At 46.2% G+C, this 16,706-nt stretch overlaps 2 protein-coding genes and 1 long non-coding RNA gene across 24 annotated transcripts in view; 1 reads left to right on the top strand and 2 right to left on the bottom strand.

The window, feature by feature from the left end:
- Positions 1-4,155: 4,155 nt before the first annotated feature.
- RPS26 (ribosomal protein S26) lies at positions 4,156-6,069 on the bottom strand. The gene is made up of 4 exons (XM_003988875.5): positions 5,928-6,069; positions 5,486-5,663; positions 4,589-4,719; positions 4,156-4,263 (listed from the first exon to the last, which is right to left on the bottom strand). Exons 1-4 carry the CDS (start codon positions 5,928-5,930, stop codon positions 4,228-4,230), a joined length of 348 nt encoding a protein of 115 aa, XP_003988924.1. The 5' UTR covers positions 5,931-6,069; the 3' UTR covers positions 4,156-4,227.
- Positions 6,070-6,180: 111 nt separating this feature from the next.
- LOC105260750 overlaps positions 6,181-16,706 on the top strand; it is a 24,075-nt gene continuing 13,549 nt past the window's right edge. For 3 of the 8 annotated variants that reach the window (XR_002159820.3, XR_006600779.1, XR_006600777.1), the window contains exons 1-5: positions 6,181-6,315; positions 13,014-13,137; positions 13,521-13,888; positions 14,565-15,072; positions 15,677-15,828. This is a non-coding gene — a long non-coding RNA (uncharacterized LOC105260750). Of the gene's footprint in view, positions 6,316-13,013; positions 13,500-13,520; positions 13,889-14,564; positions 15,073-15,676; positions 15,849-16,706 lie in introns of all 8 variants that reach the window. The other 5 variants (XR_890548.4, XR_006600783.1, XR_006600780.1 and 2 more) reach the window with 5 other exon arrangements.
- The window catches only part of IKZF4 (IKAROS family zinc finger 4), a 26,818-nt gene continuing 18,643 nt past the window's right edge, over positions 8,532-16,706 (bottom strand). For all 15 annotated transcript variants that reach the window (XM_045061924.1, XM_006933803.5, XM_006933802.5 and 12 more), the window contains 3 exons: positions 13,625-13,774; positions 13,023-13,154; positions 8,532-12,405 (listed from right to left, as the gene is read on the bottom strand). In XM_045061924.1, the coding sequence (XP_044917859.1) occupies positions 11,645-12,405; positions 13,023-13,154; positions 13,625-13,774 (1,043 nt within the window). In that variant the 3' untranslated portion in view covers positions 8,532-11,644. The remainder of the gene's footprint in view (positions 12,406-13,022; positions 13,155-13,624; positions 13,775-16,706) is intronic.

The raw sequence follows: 16,706 nt of genomic DNA, 5'->3' as shown, positions 1-16,706 counted from the left end.
CCTCTTCCTCTCTCTCAAAACAAATTAATAATAATAAAAAAAAAAATGGCCACCTAAAAACTAGAAAATTAGAGAGGAGTACCTGGCTGGCATTCAGTTGGTAGAGCTTATGACTTGATCTCAGGGTTGTGGGTTGGGCATGGAGCCCACTTAAAAAAAGAAAGAAAATTGGAAAGGTTAGGTAACTCATTCAAGGTCACAGAGCTAGAAGCAGAAGATTCACATCTAAGAGTCCACTCTTGGGTTCTTAACCAGACAGCTCTGTTTAATGTGGGGGACTTGGCCTGAGAAACGAAGTGCCAAGCATATCAGCAAGTAACATTTACTGAATGAGTGAATCTAGATTCTAGCCTGTTCTTTCATCCGCTGGTTCAGCTTCCTTTGACAAGCCTATTAGCTTGTTGATACAGATGAAGTAGACACTCCTCTATTCCTAATAGTTACTGAAAGAATAAGCTAAATGTATAAACTAAAGAACCAAAGACTGGAATATCCCAGAGACCTCTACCTGGCTTGAATACTTTACAAATGGAGACTAGAGGATACATCATAAGTGTTAGGGGGGCACTTGGGTGGTTCAGTTGGTTAAGCACTGACTTTGGCTCAGGTCATGATCTCACACCCCACATCAGGCTCTGTGCTGACAGCTCAGAGCCTGGAGCCTGCTTCAGATTTGTCTCTCTGCCCCTCCCTTGCTCACACTCTCTTCTTCAAAAATAAGTCCACTCAAACTAGATGGGAGTGGGAGGTGGGGACTCAGATGACTCTACCACCTTTTTTGCAACCAACTGCTACAACTTTAGTCCACAATAGCTTAAGCACAGCAGGCTGTTCATTTTGCTGTCAACATCTGGAGAACCTTAAGCTGACTTGTGGGTCACTTCTGGTGGCACAGCATGTGATCTTTCCCATACATGGGAGCGATAACCTGATTGTCCACCAGACAAGGCGTGAATTTGAATTATTTGCAACGGGTGTTGGGTTGGGAGGTGGAATGGGGCTATTGTAGGGCCTGAAGCACATGAAAAGGTTTTTTATCAGTCATCTCTGGCACTCCAAAATTTCAATGAATTTGAGATTATCTGCAAGTAGAGAAATTGCTAAACCTATTCATAGTCTGGTTAGGCTCTGGAATGTACAATCCCTGGAGACAGGATCATTGTGTATTTTTTAAGATTTTAAGTAACCTATACTTCCAACACGGAGCTTGGATTTTCAGCCCCAAGATCAAGAGTTGCACACTGTACTGACTGAGCCAGCCAGGTGCCGCAGGTTCATACTTTTTAAGAAGGTATGCATGTGCGCGCGTGTGCGCACACATGCACCAAGAATGCACAAATCAGGGGCACCTAAATGGCTTGGTAAGGTTACTCTCGATCTTAAAGCGTTGTGGGTTTGAGCCCCAAGTTGTTGTAGATTACTTAAAAATAAAATCTTAGGGGCGCCTGGGTGGCTCAGTCGGTTGAGCATCTGACTTCAGCTCGGGTCATGATCTCACAGTCCATGAGTTCGAGTCCCGCGTCTGGCTCTGTGCTGACAGCTCAGAGCCTGGAGCCTGTTTCAGATTCTGTGTCTCCCTCTCTCTCTGCCCCTCCCCCACTCGCGCTCTGTCTCACTCTCTCTCAAAAATGAATAAACATTAAAACAATAAAATAAAATCTTAAAAAAAAAAAAAAAGCACACATCAACATTTAAACTCCCAGTTCTGCAAAACTCAGTTAAAACCTACTCTGGAAAAAAAAAAAAAAAAAAAAAAAAAAGGATGAGCCTATCCATATTTCAAGAAAAATCCTGGGAGTAGTTATATGGCCTTGATTTACTATCTGAACCTGGCATTACTGAACAAGCTACGGTTTTAGAGCACCAGTTTAGCATCCATTTTTACCTCAGTGTTCTATCCAGTGTTTACCTTTGGTGTAAAGGGCCTACAGGAACAAAAGAACAGACGGTATCGTGGGCCTCCCCAAAGGATGCAGATATTCTTATCTACATTGTTCTGACAAATTCAGCATTTGCCACTGCTATTTCAGCATATGCATTGGTATGCTGACCATGAGCAAAGTTGGGAGTCAGCAGTTTCTGGGTTTTTTCCCCCAGTTGAAGAATTCAATTAACAGGGTTACCTCTGGGGTGCCTGTGTGGCTTAGTTGATTAAGTATCCGACTCTTGATTTCAGCTTAGGTCATGATCTCCTGGTTTCTGGGTTGGAGCCCTGCATCCAGCTCTGTGCTGACAGTGCAGAGCTGGCTTCTTATTCTCCCCACTTCTCTGTTCCTCCCCTGATCACGTGTGTGCTAAATAAATATAAACAGCAGGGTGTCTGGGTGGCTCAGTTGAGCGACTCTTGGATTTTAGCTTGGGTCACGGGTCTGAGCCTTGCATCAGGCTCTGTTGCTGACAGAACAGAGCCTGCTTGAGATTTTCTCTCTGCCCCTTCTCAGCTTGTGTGCAAACTTTCCCCCAAAACTAACATTAAGAAATATATAATCTTGGGGCGCCTGGGTGGCTCAGTCGGTTAAGCATCCAACTTCGGCTCAGGTCATGATCTCGCGGTCCGTGGGTTCGAGCCCCGTGTCGGGCTCTGTGCTGACAGCTCAGAGCCTGGAGCCTGTTTCAGATTCTGTCTCCCTCTTTCTCTGACCTTCCCCTGATCATGCTCTGTCTCAAAAATAAATAAATGTTAAAAAAAAAAAAAAAAGAAATATATAATCTTAAAAAAAGCCACTGCATTGCTCAGTGGGTTAAACATCCAACTCTTTGGCTCTGGTCATGATCTCACCTTTCAGGGAGTTTGAGCCCTGCATCTGCACTGTGCAGAGCCTGCTTGGGATTCTTGGCTCTCCTTTCCCTACTGGCATGCTCTCAAAATAAAACTTAAAAAAAAAGAAAGGTTTCTAAGTGGGGCGCCTGGGTAGCTCAGTTGGTTAAGTGTCCCATTCTTGATTTCAGCTTAGGTCATGATCTCACAGTTCGAGCACTGCATTGGGCTCTGTGCTGACAGTGCAGAGCTTGCCTGGGATTCTCTCACCATTCTACACATGCCATCTCAAAATAAATCAATTAAACTTGTGATCTCCATACGAATGTGGGGCTTGAATTCACAACCCCAAGATCAAGAGTCGCATGCTCCAGTGGCTGAGCCAGCCAGGTGCCCGAAAGTGTTATTTTAATCAAAACTTCCAAGCTACAGGTTTAGTTCAGTTTGAGGCGGAAAATAATCATATAACCTAACTAGCTAAACCAGTCATTATCAACCCACTCCCAAATGGATTTTTCAAACATATATGTTCATAGCTAGTAACTTTCTAATTTCTGAACTCCAGAAAAAACAACCCACTGACACACAAAGTAAAATACAGCTTTCTTCCATACTTTGTATGGAAATTCTTTTCTCTTGTGGGACTACAAGTTCCCAGGAATGCTTCTGGTATCCTGCACATCTTTACTCCAGAGAAATACACCATAGAAAGGTGAAAGCTGGCCAAAAACAAGCCCAGCAGCAGACCAATCCCAAAAAAGGTTAATTTTATAAAGGATCTGAAATACAGATCCTCTGAAAAGCTATCCAAGTTATGTACTTCCTGTTAAAGTCTTTATGTCCCCCATTAGAGGTAAACACAACCTTAGTCTAAAGCATCTCCTGATGTACTCCTCACTCAAGTTTTCCCTTACCCTCCTAGTTCCTTATCCTATGAGAGAGAGAGTGAGCACCTGTGAACAAGGGAGGGGAAAACGGAGAGAATCCCAAGTAGGCTCGGCACCAGCAGTGCTGAGCCTGATGCAGGGCTCAAACTCAGGAAACATGAGATCATGACCTGAGCTGAAACGGAGTCAGACGCCACTGACTGAGCCACCTAGACAGGGCACCCCTCGTCACCCGTTTTTAAGACACCAACTTAATCCACTAGGCATGGTGGCATTGACTTAACACCCAGAGGTACCTTTAACCCTACCCCCCCCCACAATGCTATGCAAGTTGGGGAGGCCCAGGATACAAATACAAAAGAAACCAACTTAAGGTTTTACTTACATGGATAAACTCTCTCCCCCATGAAAAGACCATGTAGCACTCCACACTCGAATGGAAAGTAATTACAGTACTTGTGACACATACAACTCCCACTCTGACAACAGATACACTCAACATGCTATTTATAAAGTACAATCTCTGTTTTATTTTATTTTTCCAGAGAACAGTTTTTCTTCAATCCTTAAGGACTTAACTCTTTACATAGGCTTTGGTGGAGGTCGTGGGGCAGCACCCTGGGGAGGGGAAAAAAACAAAGAATAAATTTTAAAAACATCAATGAAAGAATATCCCCTCAAAGAACTTGACAACTACCCTCCCAGCACTGACAATGCACTTGGGCCATAGATACAAGGAAAACTGGTAGGTGTGCACCATTCACATGACTCCACCGGAAAGGGACTCTAACAATTCTTCTTCAGAAGAGACTTCAAAAGCAGACGTTTTACATCTACCATACCTACTTAGGGCTTAATTTGATATTCCCTGGATCTTCATGTTATCTTCTGTCCATCACCCTTCTGCCTCCCACATCTTTGTCATCTTTTTCAGGATACTTACGGCAGGTCTAAATCTGGGTGGTGGTGTTCGGTCCTTCCGTGCTTCACGAGAGCGATTCCTGACTACCTTGCTGTGAATGGCACAACTCACACAGTAATGCAGTTTCACATACAGCTTGGGAAGCACATAGGCTAAGAGACAGAAAGTAAGAGGCATAACAGTAGATATCATACCCACTTTGCACTTGTTCTCTCCTTCATTCTATCAGTTAAAAACAGAGTTAAGTGTCTCTCATGCATAGCTACAAAGTTGCACTTGGAAAGCAACTGTTCAGTTTCTGATAATTTAACACACCTGCATTTTCACAAATGAACACTCCCCGGACCCCTACACTAACCCATCTTGTCATCATGGGTACCAAATCCACAGCCTACATGTAATAAACAGAGAATCAATCCAGTTCCTTCAACAGTTGCACCAATCCCACTGTCTGCCCCTTGGGCCCCTTTTCCTTCCCTAGGAAGACTAATTTGTTGTAAGAAAAAGTGACCAAAACCACAGGAAGCCTATTGCTACAAAAAGTCTACCTTTGACCAAATGAGACTACCTTCATTCTTGAAACATTATTCAAAAGACTTAGTCTGTACATTTTCCTAAGTATTCAAATGTTCTTCAACAATCCGTGAAGGTTGCTACATTTATCACATTAGAATCTCACTCTCTAAAGAGCCACAAACGATGACCCAAAGACTGCACTATTATAAAAGACACCGCCCAGTCAAGGGTGGAAAAAAAAACCCAGAAAAACAAACAAAAGAACAATACATAATAAAAATACCGTTCTCTGTTAACCGTCAACAATTCTAAATGTGCATAGAAGGTACCTGGGACGCGGCAGAAACGCGCCGACGAAAAGAGCCTGCAAGTGGGGAAGGGCTGCACCAAGAGCTCACTCACCGTCGAAGACACTCGCTTCAGAAATGTCCCTGACCGCGGCGGCCTCTACTATGTTCCGGATAACGAACTTCTTAATGGCCTTATCCTTGGGGACGCAACGGGCACAGTTGGTGCAGCGAATAGGCTGCACGTGGCCGCGGCCTTTTTTGGCACGACCATTGTTCCTTCTTTTCTTGGTCTGCATCAGAATGAAGGTCTTTATCATAAAGGGGACGCAACTTTCCCAACCTTAGCCTCCTACCAGCTTCAATCCTCGCCGGCAGCCCCTAAAAAGGCTCCACTGAGACCTTCAGTCCGTCCGCAAATCCCTCCAAGTTCGGAACAAATATACACACTCTGTGTGCTCCCCACCATGGCCCAGGTTTTGAAATCCCCAACCCCCCAAATCTGCTCTTCTCCGTCCTCACCAGGACACCCGCACTCACCACGCGCCACTACTCACCATCTTGGAAACGAGACCCCGAGAGAGGACGTTGAGCTCAGCCCGGCTCTTTTATATAGCACGAAATCCCTCCGCTCACACAGGAAGACTATTTAGGAGACACATGCCAAGAACGGCCACCCACTTTACTCAAACTTTCTTTATTATCCCGCGTTTACGCTGCAATCTAGGGTAGAAAGGCGTTTCTCGAGCTTAGTTATCCGTGGCAGACAGTGACCATGGGACTATTTAACCAGCTGGCGGAAGAAAATTAGGGTTATACGTTTCCCACCAAGCACCACGGCACCCTACCCCGGAAGCAATTCTGGGCGTTGTAATTATCTGGTTTTTGCGACGCTATACGCAGATATTGCCCGGGGCTAGACTACAAACGGTACTATTATTAAAGGTCAGAGTTGGCGGGATGCATGGGAGTTGTAGTGCGAAGGTGGCAGGCCCTTGGCTGCGACCACTTAGAACGAAAGCGGAGCTACACCACCGGGGGACGCTCTCGGCTTATTTCTCTGACAGTCATAGTACTTGGTGTGGGATTGAGAAACGGAGGACGGGAGTGGGTTGGGGGAACAAAACGTTTTGTTAATTCTTCCTTCCAATACGGACAAAATCCTTTGAAGGGCCGTTGGGAAGTACGTGGGTGTTAGAGCTGTTTTTTATTCACTTAAAAAAAAAAATCCCTGGATCCTGTTAGCATAGTGTCAAGCGCTGTAGTAAGCGCTTTATAAATATTAACTCATTTTACCTTCAACAAACCTATAAGGGAGGTACTATTATTATCCTCACTTTGCAGATTGAAAAACTGAGGTGTAGAGCCGTTAAAACTGAGGTTGCCGAAAAGTCACAGAGTTAGTAGGTGGTGTCCTGGCTCCATTCCACTATGCTGCCTCCCACCTAACAACAACAAAAAATGGATGCTGGTATATAGTCTGGAACAGTAACTTCAACAATTTTGATTCCACCCATAGTAGAAATATATTTTACGTTGGTACTTAATACAAACACAAACACAAATACACAAACCTACAAAACGCAAACACAGACTTTATGAAACAGTACTTGCCTTAGGACGTAAGGTGAAATGATATGTTCTATTTTATACTTTGCTTTAATAAATGTTGACCAAGCCCCACTGAAGTGATTTCATCACTCCCGTGATGAGTTTGGCCTATGGTTGAAACATACTTTCTTTCATATAAGTTCCAATGACCTCTGAAGAGTCTTCAGAAAGTCTTGAGCTTTGAGCCGGAATGCTATCCATGGGCGGCCAACCACCCAGTTGTCTCCAAATATGAAAAAATTAGAGTGTCAAGTGGACCTCCCAGAATTCAGACCCAAGATGGTACAGATGGAGATCCACAATTCATTCATGAATCATTCTGGAGTCTGAACACCAGTTACTTTCTCTCAAAAGAAACCCATCGTGTTTTGTTTTTTCTTTTCTTTCAGTTTCTTTTAATCTCTAATCCAATTTATTGGGGTTAAAATGTATTTTCTAACTTTGTTTTGGATTCAGAACAACTATATTCATGGTCTCTCCCAATTTTGAATTTGTTAGTTTTAATGAGGCACAGAAAATGATAGACTTTAGATGGAAGTGTCTTCAATTTTCACTTCAATATAGTCTCATGGAAAACAGAAGGCAGACGTTAGTGTATGGATTGGCAGTGAGATAAAACAGAAAAAAGTGCAGCGTGAAGGGGACAGAAAATAGTTAAGATTTAAGAATCAAGTTAATGTTCCTATCTTGGCTTTTCTTTGGATTTTTATAACCTAGGAGTTTCAGTGGCTGCATTCCCTGGCATAAAGGTATGGACACAGACTTTGGAGTTACACACTCCTGGGTTCAAATCTGGGTTTTGACATTTATTGGCTGATGAGTCTCGGACAAGGTATTTATTCTCTTCTGGGTTTTTATTTCTTCACTAGTAATGGTGGATCATTTATTTGTAGGTGGTTTCTACTATTAAATGAATACTTGGCACAGCGCTTGGCATTTATGAGATGCTCAGGAAGTGGTAGATCCTATTGTTTTAATCTCTCATGTTATTGTAACTTGTATCTCCCTAGGCATGTAATGTGTTTTGCATATAGTAGGTACTCTACAAATGTTTGATGAATCTCTACTTTGGACGGATAGGCAAGCTGGGCTTTCTCTATCCTGAAGGCACTCCTGGTAGGAAAATCTCCACTTCCCACTGTAGGTCGAAAAATCTGTTCTTCTGTGGGAACAACTTGAGCATTCTTTTTTTCAACTTTTTTTTTTTATTTTATTTTTGGGACAGAGAGAGACAGAGCATGAACGGGGGAGGGGCAGAGACAGAGGGAGACACAGAATCGGAAACAGGCTCCAGGCTCTGAGCCATCAGCCCAGAGCCCGACGCGGGGCTCGAACTCACAGACTGCGAGATCGTGACCTGGCTGAAGTCGGACGCTTAACCGACTGCACCACCCAGGCGCCCCTAACTTGAGCATTCTTATTTGGCTTCCTCTTAGTCTTAGACTTGTTCACCTTCAAAACGTTTAGTAGTTAGTACAATATACAGCAAGGAGGCCCCCCTTCCTCCCAGCAGAAAGTTACAGCAAAGGAAGTCTACAAAAACAACCAAGGGTGTTAAATTACTCATGTTTATTTATAACAGACCTTCAGCCAGTACAGTACAAAACTTACAGTAGTATATCTCCGTTACACAAATATTTACTTACAATATATTACATATACAAAATGCTTTGCAATAAGTCTCAAAAGCTAGTTTAACTCCCCTTGAGAAAGGAGAAAAACTCTTTAAAAAAGGGGGTTGGAGGAAACCAAAGGAAGAGGAGGAGGTGAAAGGGTAAGGTCCAAGGAGACACCAAGCATAGGCTACAAATGAAACCCTGGGAGAGAAAGAGAAGAGAGGTGGTATTGCACTTGCTTCTGTGTTTTATTTTTTTTCTTTTTGTTCTTCATAACTTCTGATTAAAAATATATATAATATATATATATTATGTACACAAAGAAAGAAGCTGCTGGAAGTATTACAAAATCCCATCCACAGCTTGGACACTGACACAAAAAAAACAAAGGTCTGGAAAAGTGTCTATTTAGAAATTTTTTGTGTGTGGTGTTGGTTTTGAATATCAGTATAAAAGGAAAACACCTCTTTTCTCCATGTGGGTTTCAATGTGGGTTTTTTTTTCTTTTTCTTTACTTTTTTTTTTTTTTTTTTTTTTTATGCAAAAGGAGCTGGGAGAGAGCATGAGGATGTTTGAGGTTCCAGAGTTGGAAGGCTCTGGAAAGTAGGATTTTGTACCTAAGACCCTGGTTAAAGTGCAGTGATGGTCTGGAGAGAGACAGAGTGCCCTTCTCTCCCCTCCTTAGCACCTGGTCTTGCCCTTCCAGTCTCTGCTCTCATGGGCTCAGAGTATAGCCTCAGAGCATAGTCCTTCATGTTCCAGGAGGTTACAGGTGCCAGAGCTGACTGGGGGAGGGGATGGGGGCACCCTAAGGCTCTGACGCCTCAGAAGGGACTAGTCCTTATGAGGTGTCACCAAGTACACAGCAGACGCAGAAGAGGTGGTGAGGGGTAAGTTTAACAGGAAGGGGCTCAATAACCAGAACAGTTGAGGAGAACCCTAGATATTAATCTCAGCTCTGCTGCCATCCTGAAACAAGGAGCCAGTTCCCTAGGGTGCTGTTGAGAAGACTCTCCCCTTATCTAGAGACCACTCTCCTTCCAGTTAACTCCCCCATCCTCTGCCCTTGGCAGCATCTGTTTATTGCTACATTGGGAGGAACAATCAACCCACAATGCCCCTTCCTGACAATCTGGTTCTCTCAGGGAGACTACATAATGGGGGAGAAAAAGGAGGAAAAAGAGGAGAAGTTTTTCTAGGGTCTCCCTTCCCATAAGAGGGTAAGGTAGACTCTTCTTAGAGCCCTTTGGAGCCCCAATCCCAGGGTCTGTTCCTTAGCCAACCCTTCACCATCCCCCTAAATTATCCCTGATAGGGAGTGAGAAAAGTAGGAGGCAAAAGAGCCAATAAGGAAAGGACATATGGAAAGAAAGATGGAAGGGAAGAGAAAAGGAGAGAGAGAGAGGACCAAGCGTTACAACTTGTGAGGTGTTGTGTTTGGTTTTTACTTTCTTTTTTTTCTTTTTTTCTTTAAATATAGAAAAACAGCCTTTGGTTTGAATCTCAAGGAAGCAGAGAATGGGATAGCTGTGGCCTGGGGGCAGAAAACGCTTGTAGAAAGAGACCTCCACTTGCAGTAGAGCTATCTCCTCCTGCCCCCTTCTCACTAACTAGGTTACCCAAAAAGCCAGGGGGTCTCTGCTGTAGCCAGGAGGAGAGTGCCCCCTCCTGCCCTACATCTGGGAACTGAGTATAGAAGGGGGCAGTAAAGGATGACCCCCAGTTCAGTTGTGCCCATCCCATTCTTGCCGGGACAAGAATGGAATAAGGTGAGGGGCAAATGCCCTTCCTCATCCTGGGATAATTTTTTGGTTATACTGAAAATTAGAAGAGAGAAAAGAGACACCCTTTTCTCCCTGCCACTGATCTTAAGAACAGGGCCCAGAAGCCTGGGAATGAGGGTGAATCTTGCAGGGGGTTGCGGGGAGAAGAAGAAGGCAGCATGACTGAGGGGTTGAGATGCCCCTTGTCATCAGGCAGCAACCCACTAGTTTCTCATAGGACAAGGACTGTAGGAGCCCCTGAGAGCCTAGGAAGGTCACTAGAGTGAAGAAGTTTAGAGGTGGAAGAGAAAGAGAAGAATTTTAAACCACCCCCTTCCCATGCCCTGGTTCCCAATTAGGCACCTGTGGCTCCCAACGTGTCAGAGACAGGATTGCAGACCTAGCCTTGGCCCCTGAGAATATAAAATTGGGGCACTCCAAGGAGAGAAAAACCACCACTGAGTAGACGAGGAGGTTGAAGAGAGTAGCTGTGTTGGGGGTTGTTTGAGGAGAGAAGAGATAGATCACATCCCAGAGGGAGATTCCCGAATGTGGGCTTTGGGGAACTCATGTTACTAGGGGAACATCAAGAGGACCCTCAGTCCCACAGTGCCTGGGGAGAATTTCCTCAGCCCCTCCTACTTCCAAATGAGGAAAGCTTCATTTTTTCAAGCATAGTGCAAGCTGCCTAAAGTGAGAGGGCACAAGAGGTATGGAGTACCAGGTTGGAGGGTCCCAGAGAGGAGATATAATGCCACAGAGCAAACAGAGGGCCAGAGGGAGCTATCAGCATCAAAACTGAAGAATCAGATAAAGCAAAAGGTGAGGAATTAACACAAGAAGCTCAGAACTCTTAGGACTAAGAGGAGCTTCCTACCCCTAGGGCTGTTAGAGAAAGCTGGATCAAAGAAAAAAAAAAATGAGGTCTAAAGTGGAAAGGGACTGTGGGCAGGAGGGTGGGGGAAGTGGCAAGCGACTGATACAAGTTAAGAGAAAAAAGCAAAAGAAACATCCACAAATTGTATTAATAAATAACTCTGAATATGCTGGGATGAGAGGAGAAGAGGAAAAGGAGAAATGTAAGCAAAAAAGCCTGTTTCATCACAATGCTTAAATCAGTCAGGGTAGAGGAGAATAGGTGAAGAGGGGTCAGGGTCAAGTATGAAGTCAGGTAGCCAGTGGTGGGGGCTACCGAGCAAAACTCCTTGGGATGTAGTGGGGACAGAGCTAGACTCGTGTAGGCAGGGCAGTGGAGTGGCAGACTGAGGGGAGGGCAGCAGGTGGCTAGCCCACCTTGTGCTCCCCCCGGACAATGTGAGAAGAGAATTCGTACCGGTCCTGGCTGTGGTAACCACAGATGTTACACTCGAAAGGGTCTCTGAAGCCATGGCAGCCCATGTGGATGGTGAACATGACATGGTCCAGAAAAAGGATTCGGCAGTGCTCACACTTGAAGGCTTTCACAGGCTCACCACTCTCGCCCACCACCCGGAGCACTTCCTTGGAGGGGCCTGGGGTGCCCCGTAGTAACCCCTCCTGCGGCTTGGGGTCCTCTTTGGCGTAGGCAGGACTGGGCCGGCCCACCACAATGGTGGGAGGTGGCTGGGGTGGGGGACCCTGAGGGAGGGATACCACCCCCCCAACCCGATCTTCGTGGTTGCTCTCTGTATCTGTGGAGTCTTGGCAGCCATTGCTGGGGGATGCCCCAGGGTCGGTCAGGGGGCCTCGGGCCCGGTAGAGGAGGGGACCTCCATCGGCCAGGTCCTCGGGTCCCTCACCTGCTTCTCGGGACCCTGGAAGCTCCAGTCGGCCGGGGAGGGGCTGCATCTGGGTGTAGACAGAGCTGATGACGGGTGTGAGTTCTGAGATGCAATTGGTAGGTGGAAGGCGGAGGGGACGCAGATGCTCTGCCCCCACAAAGGCCAGAGAACCTCCAAAGCCAGGCTCCAGGCCATGATGTGCTACCAACTCCACATCCTTCTCATAGCCACCCGAGTTCACATCATAGGGGATGTCTGAGAGGCTGAAACGCATCTGCTTTTCACCTGTGGAGAAGAGGACCTCAGCAGAGCTGGGTTTGGAGAATTCCCAAGCTCCTCCAGGATTACTTCTTTGTTTTCTTACCATGGGGATGGCTGTAATATTATTTACCACCCCTCATTTACTTCCCTCAAGGTCAGGTCCTCTTTGGGGCCACTCCCCAACTCCAGGCTATAATCTTAGGGAAGGACTCAGTCCCAGCCCACTGATCTTTAAAACTTCCTTCATTACTCTTTATAAAGCTAGAGAGTGAACAATCAAGGCCAGATGGGTGGACCCCACACTCACACCTCCTCCCTCTGACACTAAGTGTCATTCTCTCAGTTCCCACAGGCTGAAGTCCTTGCTATTCTCAAAGCCTGGAAGAACCTGAGCTCCCTGACCCCTTCCTCTTACAACTGCCACAAGACCCCTCAACACTGACCCCTCTCCACCCTCCTGAGGTACCTTCTCCCTCTTCACTCCCCTCCTGTTCTCTGGGGATGTTTTCTGAGCACCAGAGACTACCAGACCACTTTTCCAAATCAAATCTCCAGACCTAGCTGGTCAAATGGCTACCAGAGCTCAGATTTAGATGAGCTGTGGCTTAAAGCTGATGTCTTCTCTCCAACAGGATTCTTACCTACGAACTTCTGGGGGGTGGAACGCTTGCGTTTGGTGAGGCTGTTGGCCAGCCGATCAATGAAGGTTGGCCGCTCAGAGGACGAGTGCAACATGGAGTCTGGCACCATCTCCAGGTCACGTATCTCATCACCTGGGGGGAAGGAGGTGGAGATAAGTAATAGCTGAATGGGGGTAGCATTAGCCCAGCAGCCTTTGCCTGGAGAAAATCAGCAGGTCGGTAGCCAAGGAAGGTCATATCCGATACCTGGAAAACTAGGTTCTGCTCACTCCCCACCCATCCAGAGCTCATCCTAGCAACATTTCAAGTAACTTGAAGACAATTATGTACATGTGGCCCTTGATTTTATACTTCCTTGTGTTTTCTCTCTCCCATTACACTGAGGACATAGATCAAATCCTCTCTGACCCCTGGATCTCCCTGCAGCACCTACCACAGGGCTTTGCACCGACTGGAGGGCTTGGCAGATTTACTGAGGTAACTGTCCTTTTTCCACAGATCGAATCCCTTTGTGAAGAGGGGGTAGATGCTGGAATCATCCTGGTCCTGCACTCCCTCTGACCCAGCCCTCAACTCCCCCACAGGCCTGCCTACAGCCCTACCTGCTTGGCCAGCCAGAGCTTGGGCTTCAGTGCTGAGACTCTGTAGGTAGTTGTGGCACCGCTCTTTGTGCTCCTCCAGGGTACTCTGCTGTTTGTAGCTCCGGCCACAGTAGTTACACTTGTAGGGCTTGCCCACCGTGGGAGAGGAGACTGTGGAGGAGACGGGAGACGGATGGCATGAGTTACTTCTCCCTGTACCCTGGCTCTACAAAACCATCCAGGAGCAAAGGCTCATGGGCTTGAGGAGGAAGGGATGTCGCTCAGGTGAGTTCGGCTTGTCTTTCCTTCCCTGACTCCAGCTGCAAGCATGGACAGATAACCGAACTGTGGAGAAGAGGGCCAGTGCGCAGCTATGGGAGGACAGAGGGGAGCCACGGCATATAGCTTTGGACTGCTGGTGGGCCTCACGATGGCCAAACTGCTGCTAAAAACGGAAGGGAGGACCCAGGGACTTTGTAGGGGATCGTCCCTGGCAGGCAGGCTGGCCCCACCCCAGGGTCTCAGATTCTGGGGCCCAGACTGTGGTTTAACCTTTCCATGTGGCAAGCGGGTGTAAGTGCTGTTTATCAGACAAGGGGATTTTTTGCTTATGAGTTATCTGCTTCAGTTTGAGGGAAATTGGTGACCTGGGGTGACAGAAATGAGAGCCCTTAGATCTGTCAATGGGGGGAGGGACAGTTCTCACTGACCTTTACTTATACTTTTACCTCCATCCTTAGCCTAGTTTTACTGCTTTTCTTCCTCTTTCTTTCTTTCTTCCTTCCTTCCTCCCTCCCTCCCTCCCTTTCCCCCTCTCTTTCTTTCTTCCTCCCTTCCTCCCTCCCCCCCGCCCTCCCTTTCCCCCTCTCTTTCTTTCTTCCTTCCTCCCTCCCTCCCTCCCTCCCTCCCTTCCTCTCTCCCTCTCTCTCTCTCCCTCTCTTTCTTTCTTCCTTTCTTTCAGATTTTATTTTTAAGTAATCTGGGGCTAGAACTTACAGACCCAAGATCAAGAGTCACATGCTTCACCAGCTGAGCCAGCCAGGCGCCTCTACTGCTTATTTTTCTGTCCCTCTACACTGAGATACCAAGAGAGCCCCAGAACAACTATCACTGATAGAGAAATTCCGAGAAGAGAAAAAGAATAAAAGGACAGAGAGGAGAATAAAGGAGATGAGTAAAAGGAAGAGAAACAACAACTTTGAGGGCCTTTAAAATTTTTTTAAAAATAAAGAACAAGTTATAAAGATTTTTTTCTGGGGTGTCTGGCTGGCTTAGTTGGGAGAGCATGCGACCCTTCATCTCAGTGTTGTGAGTTCAAGCCCCATGGTGACTGTACAGATTACTTAAAGAAAAAAAAGAAGATTTTGTTTCTACTGAAGAAGTCAGGAAAACTGAGATGGACACTTCATTTAAAGACAACTTTTGAGAGATGATATTTGTGACAGGAGAAGGAAAGTGAGAGAAACAAGGTACTGTATATTTTATTTTATGTATCTTGCTACTATTGAGCAGGAAGATAGGAGGTGTCTCCAGGAGGCTGGTAATACTGGCCGCGCGGCCCTTACACACTCACACACACACACACACACACACACACACACACACCCATAAACTGGGCCTTGATTCAATCAGTCTAATGCCATTTTGACCTTGCTCTGTAAATCCTAGTATTTGGGAGATGAGGTGAATGCCATGGTCCCTGTCCACTCAAGACTTTGGGGGAAATGGCTTAACATCTGGGAGAGGAGCCCCTTTTTTCATTATAGTGTGGGTTATAACAGAAAGCATATCACAGAGATGGGACCCAGTGGTATACCTGTGTCTAATTCTGTCCCTAATAAGTCTCCTACAGAACAACATCCAAAATTTACCCAGCTGGCCTCATTGCTATTGGTTCAAGAATTCTAGGGAGAAGCCATCCTTGTTCCAAACCAGCAGGGGGAGCCGCCCCTTTTCTGAGGAAAAGGAGTAGGATTCTTTGACACAGAACATTTATAGGGGTCCAGGAAGGCTGCAGGATAGCTCTGTGACCAGCAAATCTTTTTTTTTTTTCTTCCTTTCTTTCTCCCCCAGAGTTTCAGTATCCTTGTCAGCAAAACAAGGATAATGCCATCTACCTTAGAGTCGTTATGAGGATCACATGAAAAGACAAGCAAAATGCTTTGTGGATTATAAAGCCTGAATCAACGATGACCTTTCTCCCTGTTTCTCTACTCACCTCCAAGGTGAGAGAACCTAGAACACGGTAGGTGGCTGGGAAAAGGGTGATGAGGTGATTGCTCTGTCCCCTTACATCCTGGCCTGAGAGAGTTTGGGAAAAGAGAAAAATAGCAAGGAACATTTCCAAGGACAGATCCTACTAATTTTTTCCCTCTGCCCTTCTTCCAGCCTTTCCCCACTCTTGAGCTCCTCCTTCCTGCCAGCGTGACTCCCGGCCTCTTCACAAGGCCAAGTCAAAAACTTAAAATTTCGTAAGATGCTTCAAAAGTGCTATCTGTCCAGCTGATTCAGACAGATGTTGACTCAAACAGTCTTGGCTGGGGTAGGAAACCCAGGTAGTCTGGTTCGCTGGCACTGATCCAAACACTACCCTCTAGACACCCTCATGACTTGTTCTTGCCTCTGGGAAGGTGACAACCTCTTGGGATGGGGAACAGAGGTTTTTCCTAGCCTACCTTTCTCCCAGTTTGGAGGACCATGGCTATTTTCAGGAACCAGTAGGAAGTAAAGGAGAGGACAGACAGTGGTTGTCCGAGACGTCTGGTATTCTGGAGGGAGGTGATGATGGTGATGAGTGTGGGGCCTCGAGCACAGGGGAGTATGAGGAAGGGTTTTCCTGATACTTAGAAGTATGTGTGTGTGTGGGGGGGTGACAAGGCACAGATGGTTCTGGCATTAGCACGAAACTTTAAAAAACAAAGGGCGAGTGACTGTTAAGAGCCAAGAAAATCACCCCTGCTCCTTTTGCTCCAAGTCACAGTGTGGCAGATGTAAAATACCTCACCAAAGAGTCCCCCAAATTCCCCATGGGGCCCTGCTGCCCAGACGAGGGGTGAGAGAGGCAGGGCCCTATCTGCTCTGTGAGTGCTCTGCCCTCCTCAGT

This window comes from Felis catus, chromosome B4, assembly GCF_018350175.1.
Source record: "Felis catus isolate Fca126 chromosome B4, F.catus_Fca126_mat1.0, whole genome shotgun sequence".
NCBI classification, from domain to species: domain Eukaryota; kingdom Metazoa; phylum Chordata; class Mammalia; order Carnivora; family Felidae; genus Felis; species Felis catus.
The sequence above is the reverse complement of the archived record's forward strand: the minus strand, read 5'-3'. Positions and strand labels throughout refer to the sequence as shown.